At 41.9% G+C, this 5,553-nt stretch overlaps 1 protein-coding gene across 1 annotated transcript; it reads left to right on the top strand.

The window, feature by feature from the left end:
• Window positions 1-1,331: 1,331 nt before the first annotated feature.
• Window positions 1,332-5,308, top strand: LOC113743852 (uncharacterized). The gene is made up of 5 exons (XM_072049581.1): window positions 1,332-2,222; window positions 2,733-3,072; window positions 3,745-3,894; window positions 4,138-4,381; window positions 5,302-5,308. The coding sequence occupies exons 1-5, from the start codon at window positions 1,332-1,334 to the stop codon at window positions 5,306-5,308; spliced, it is 1,632 nt and encodes a 543-aa protein (XP_071905682.1).
• The last annotated feature ends 245 nt before the right edge of the window (window positions 5,309-5,553 follow it).

Raw genomic sequence — 5,553 nt, 5'->3', positions numbered from 1 at the left:
TATCTTGTGACGCCATTGCTTAGGACCAAGAGTCAAAACTGTCCTTGTGTGGAGCAAAGAGGAGGGGGGCCGAATTGTTTGTTTGTTGAGGGAGAGTAAGGGACGAAAATTTTGGGGGGTAAGGATCGGCTTTAAGAAGAGGAAATTCTGGAAAATTTAGAAGCTACCAAATCTGGACAATTTTTTAGAAGTTCTAGCCGACTTTGAGAGGGATTTAAGAAGAGGAAATTCTGGAATTTTTTGGAGGATAGTTTCGGGTAGAATAGGAAGCTACCAAAATCTGTTTTACACTTGGTTGACCAGCCGACTTTAGGAAAGGCATAAGGAGAAGGAAATCTGGAAAATTTTTGGAAATAACCCTGATTTGGTATAGCCGATTTTGAGGAAGGTTAAGGGGTACGAAATCTGGAAATTTTTTGGTAACAATTCTGATTTGGTTAGCCGACTTTAAGGAATTTTCCAAATAAATCCAACACCTAACTTGGTTCCCAAAATCAATTAGGAAATTAAGTAAACACTTGGGAAACTCCATCACTGTACTTGGACATTCCATTCCTTATCGAATTCATTACTTGAGCTTTCCGTTTCTACTCTTGCTTCTTGTTCCTTTGGTACAATTGGATACTATTTGATTAAGGTTCGATTGAACTTCTTTGAAAAAATTTCTGATTTCTTCAAAGGAAACAATCAAGTGGCTTGAGAAGTGAATTGGTGAGAGCATTAGAGTGATATAAGCACTTGAGTGAAAACACAAGAGGAGTGAAACACTTAAGGGAGCAAGTGAGGCATTTTGTACTAACAATTTGTCAAGTTTTGCAGGTTTCACCATGTCTCAGGAAAATGAACTTACCATTGCTCAGTTATCACGTAAAATGGATGATATGTGGAAGGAAATGCAGAGGAGATTTGACCAAAGGCTGGAAACAATCCATGAGCAGATTGATCAACTAAGTTCATCTGGGGTTTCTTCTAGGAAATCTAGGGAAAAATCCACCCTGGAGGAATCTAGTGATTCCAATGCCGATTCAGATCATGAGGCATTCGAGCAAAGAAGACCGAGGAGAAACACAAGAGCCATTAGTGATGCGATCAAAGGGATTAAGATGAAGATTCCTCCATTCCAAGGCAAATCTGATCCGGATACATACCTTGAATGGGAAAGTCGAGTGGAGCTAGTATTCGATTGTAATGACTACACCGATGCATAAAAATTGAGACTTGCCGTAGTAGAATTCACCGACTATGCCATAGTTTGGTGGGAACAAGTGGCTACAAGCAGGAGAAGGTGTGGAGAACCAGCTATAACCACTTGGACTGAGCTCAAGAGACTGATGAAGAAGCGATTTGTACCAAGTCACTACCATAGAGACTTGTACCAAAAACTTCAAACCTTGACACAAGGTCAACGCTCAGTTGAGGACTACTACAAGGACATGGAAATCTCCATGTTGAGAGCTGATATTCAAGAAGATCGAGAGGCTACAATGGCAAGATTTCTCAGTGGTCTGAGGGTTGAAATAGCCGATCAACTTGAGCTTCAATACTATGTGGAGATAGAAGATATGGTGGAAAAGGCTATCAATATTGAGCAAAGGCTCAAGCGGAGGGGTACCACCAGAAATTATAACCCTAATCCGCAACCATTTACTCGACCATTCCAGCCCAGAAGGGAGGAGAGAGGTCCGAATGTTTGGAACACTCCAAAGCCGAAGCAAGACCAAGGGACCAGCTCACGGCCACCTTTTCCAAAAACAGACTCCAAGGTTGTTTCAAAATCAACAATGGAAACTTCAAAACCTAGGCATCGTGACACCAAATGTTGGAGGTATCAAGGAGTTGGGCACATTGCAAGCCAATGTCCAAATCCAAGGACCATGCTTGTGCTACCAAATGGAGACATTGTCACTGATGATGAAGAGGAGGAGTACAAAGACATGCCTTCCTTGGTTGAAGAGGAAGATGAGATAGAGGAAGTTCCAACTCAAGACAAAGTTGGATTGGTAGCAAGGAGAGCACTAGCTACTCAAGCTAGTAAAGATGAGCTTCAACGTGACAACATCTTTTACACTAGGTGCCATGTGACCAACAAGGTATGCAGCTTGGTGATTGACCCCGGAAGTTGCACTAATGTTGCTAGTGCATTGATGGTGGAGAAACTAAACTTTCCAACTAGTGAGCACCCCCGTCCCTACAAGCTTCAGTGGTTAAACAACAGTGGAGAGGTACGTGTTCATAAACAAGTTTTGGTTACTTTTCGCATTTGTAGGTATGAAGATGATGTTATGTGTGATGTAGTACCAATGCAAGCTGCACATATACTCTTAGGGCGTCCTTGGCAATTTGACAAAAGAGTCACTTTTGATGGTTTCTTGAACAAATACTCTTTCATACATAATTGTAAAAAGATTACACTTGCACCTCTTACACCTCAACAAGTGCATGAGGATCAAGTTAGTCTACAAAAAGAGTATGACTTGCATACTACCACCAAGAAGGACAACGCCAAAGCTAAGAAATTAGTGACGGCCGACCCTTCTTCAAGCAAATTGGACCACTCTCATTCGGCCTTAGAGCCCACGCAGGAGAGAAAACCCAGCATGCTTGCCAAGGTGAAAGATGTGAGACAGGCCTTGCATTCTAATCAGGTTTTATTTATTTTATTTGGCAAGGAATCCTTACTCACTAATGCTCTTGATGCTTCTTTGCCTAGTGTTATTACTAACCTCTTACAGGAGTATCAAGACGTCTTTCCTGAGGATATACCTAATGGATTGCCTCCATTAAGGGGAATTGAACATCAAATTGATTTCATTCCTGGATCTTCCCTTCCAAACAAGGCACCATATAGGACCAATCCTGAGGAAACCAAGGAGCAACAACGACAAGTGGAGGAGTTGCTTAGTAAGGGTTGGATTAAAGAGAGTCTAAGCCCTTGTGCTGTACCAGTTCTACTTGTTCCAAAGAAAGATGGAGGATGGAGAATGTGCACTGATTGTAGGGCAATTAATGCCATCACGGTAAAGTACCGCCATCCCATACCTCGTTTGGATGACATGCTTGATGAATTACATGGTGCAATCATTTTTACTAAGATTGATTTGAAAAGTGGTTACCATCAAATTCGCATGAAAGAAGGAGATGAATGGAAAACTGCATTTAAGACAAAACATGGACTTTTTGAGTGGTTGGTCATGCCTTTTGGGCTAACCAATGCACCAAGTACTTTTATGAGACTCATGAATCATGTTTTACGTTCTTTCATTGGTAAATTTGTGGTCGTTTACTTTGATGACATTTTGATCTATAGTAAGAGTCTAGATGAGCATGTTGTGCATTTACAAATGGTCCTAGATGCACTTCGCAAGGCGAGCCTCTACGCTAACCTTAAGAAGTGTACCTTTGGCACAAATCAATTGGTTTTCCTAGGCTATGTTGTAAGTGAGCAGGGAATTCATGTTGATCAAGACAAGGTGAAGGCTATTAGTGAATGGCCAACCCCTACCACTGTAAGTGAGGTGAGAAGTTTTCATGGCTTGGCAAGCTTCTATAGGCGTTTTGTCAAGGATTTTAGCACAATTGCTGCCCCACTTACGTCAATTGTCAAGAAAGATGTGCAATTTCATTGGGGAGAGGAACAAGCTAAGTCTTTCCAATTACTTAAACACAAGCTCACACATGCATCTGTTCTTAGTTTACCTAATTTTGACAAAGCTTTTGAAGTAGAGTGTGATGCTTCTGGTATAGGTATTGGCGCTGTTTTACTTCAAGAGGGCCGCCCAGTTGCCAACTTTAGCGAGAAGTTGAATGGAGCTGCTCTAAACTACTCAACCTATGATAAGGAACTAATGGCCTTAGTGCGAGCTCTACAAACATGGCAACATTACCTTCGCCCTCGTGAGTTTGTCTTGCACACAGATCATGAGTCGCTCAAGCATATCAAGTCCCAAGACAAGTTGAGTAAGCGACATGCACGATGGATTACCTTCATTGACAGTTTTACCTTTGTGATCAAATAGAAGACAGGTAAGACGAATGTAGTGGCTGATGCACTCTCGCGAAGACACACACTTATCACTACATTAGATGCTAAGTTGCTTGGTTTTGAATTCCTTAAAGAACTTTATGCAACTGACTCAGATTTTGGTGAGATTTTTTCCTCCTTGCCACGACACGCTCGTGAGCATTATTTCGTCTCTCAGGGGTTCTTATACTACAAGGACAAGCTTTGCATTCCCAAGAGCTCCATGCGCACACTCTTAGTAAGAGAATCTCATGGAGGAGGGCTAATGGGACACTTCGGCATTGCCAAGACCTTAATGATTCTCCAAGAACATTTCTTCTGGCCACGCATGAGGAGTGACGTGGAACGCCACATTGAAAGGTGCGTGACTTGTCACCAAGCAAAATCAAAGGTATACCCTTATGGTCTCTATACGCCTTTGCCAATTCCACATGAACCATGGGTTGATCTGTCAATGGATTTTGTGCTTGGACTACCTAGGACTAGAAAAGGACATGATTCAATCTATGTGGTAGTTGACCGCTTCTCCAAAATGGCCCATTTTATTCCTTGTCTTAAAACAGATGATGCTAAACATGTTGCAGATTTATTCTTTCGTGAGATAGTTAGATTACATGGCATGCCACACACTATTGTTTTTGATAGGGACGCCAAATTCCTTAGCTATTTTTGGAAAACTTTGTGGTGTAAACTAGGTACTAAATTGCTATTTTCTACTTCTAGCCACCTACAAACTGATGGTCAAACCGAAGTTGTTAATAGGACTTTATCTACCCTATTGCGCGCAATTATTAAAAAGAACATTAAATCTTGGGAAGATTGCTTACCACATGTGGAATTTGCATACAATCGCACTGTCCATTCTGCTACATATTATTCGCCGTTTGAAATTGTGTATGGCTGTAACCCTCTCACACCTTTGGATTTAACTCCTTTACCTGTTCATGAGAGAGTTAACTTGGATGGTAAGAACAAAGCTGCATATGTCCGTGAGTTACACACTAAGGTGCGAGCCAACATCGAGAAGCGTACACTTCAATACATCCACAGTGCCAACAAGGGGCGCCGCAAGATGATCTTTGAGCCTGGCGATTGGGTATGGATACACATGCGCAAAGAGAGGTTCCCAGTCAAAAGGCGTAGTAAGCTACTCCCACGGAGAGATAGTCCATTCCAAGTCCTGGAGCGTATAAATGACAATGCCTACAAACTTGAACTTCCAGGTGAGTATGGGGTACATGCTACTTTTAATGTATCTGACTTGAGTCCTTTTCATGCAGACGATGAGTTTGATTTGAGGACAAATCGCCTTCAAGAGGAGGGGACTAATGAGGAGGGGCTCAAGACTGCTCAAACTTCTAGTGCTCAGGTCATGCAAATACCCAGTGGTCCAATTACAAGAGCGCGTGCTAGGAGAATTCAAGAATCACTTCAAGCTTTTGTTTGCACGATTCAAGAACGAGTTGGTGATGACTTGAGGACCATTGAAGGATTACATAATGGAGAAACTACTCTATACACTTTCCTTCAAA

This window comes from Coffea arabica, chromosome 5e (genome assembly GCF_036785885.1).
Source record: "Coffea arabica cultivar ET-39 chromosome 5e, Coffea Arabica ET-39 HiFi, whole genome shotgun sequence".
Classification (NCBI taxonomy): Eukaryota; Viridiplantae; Streptophyta; class Magnoliopsida; order Gentianales; family Rubiaceae; genus Coffea; species Coffea arabica.
Note: the sequence above shows the minus strand (reverse complement) of the source record. Positions and strands in the feature narration are given on the sequence as shown.

Excerpts from the sequence above, each read along its gene's own strand:
- LOC113743852 (XM_072049581.1), top strand. The coding sequence starts at position 1,332 with ATGAAGAAGCGATTTGTACCAAGTCACTACCATAGAGACTTGTACCAA. Across the intron at positions 2,223-2,732 it reads GGTTAAACAACAGTGGAGAG|GAGTATCAAGACGTCTTTCC; the intron begins GTACGTGTTCAT and ends AACCTCTTACAG. Across the intron at positions 3,073-3,744 it reads CATGCTTGATGAATTACATG|GTATTGGCGCTGTTTTACTT; the intron begins GTGCAATCATTT and ends CTTCTGGTATAG.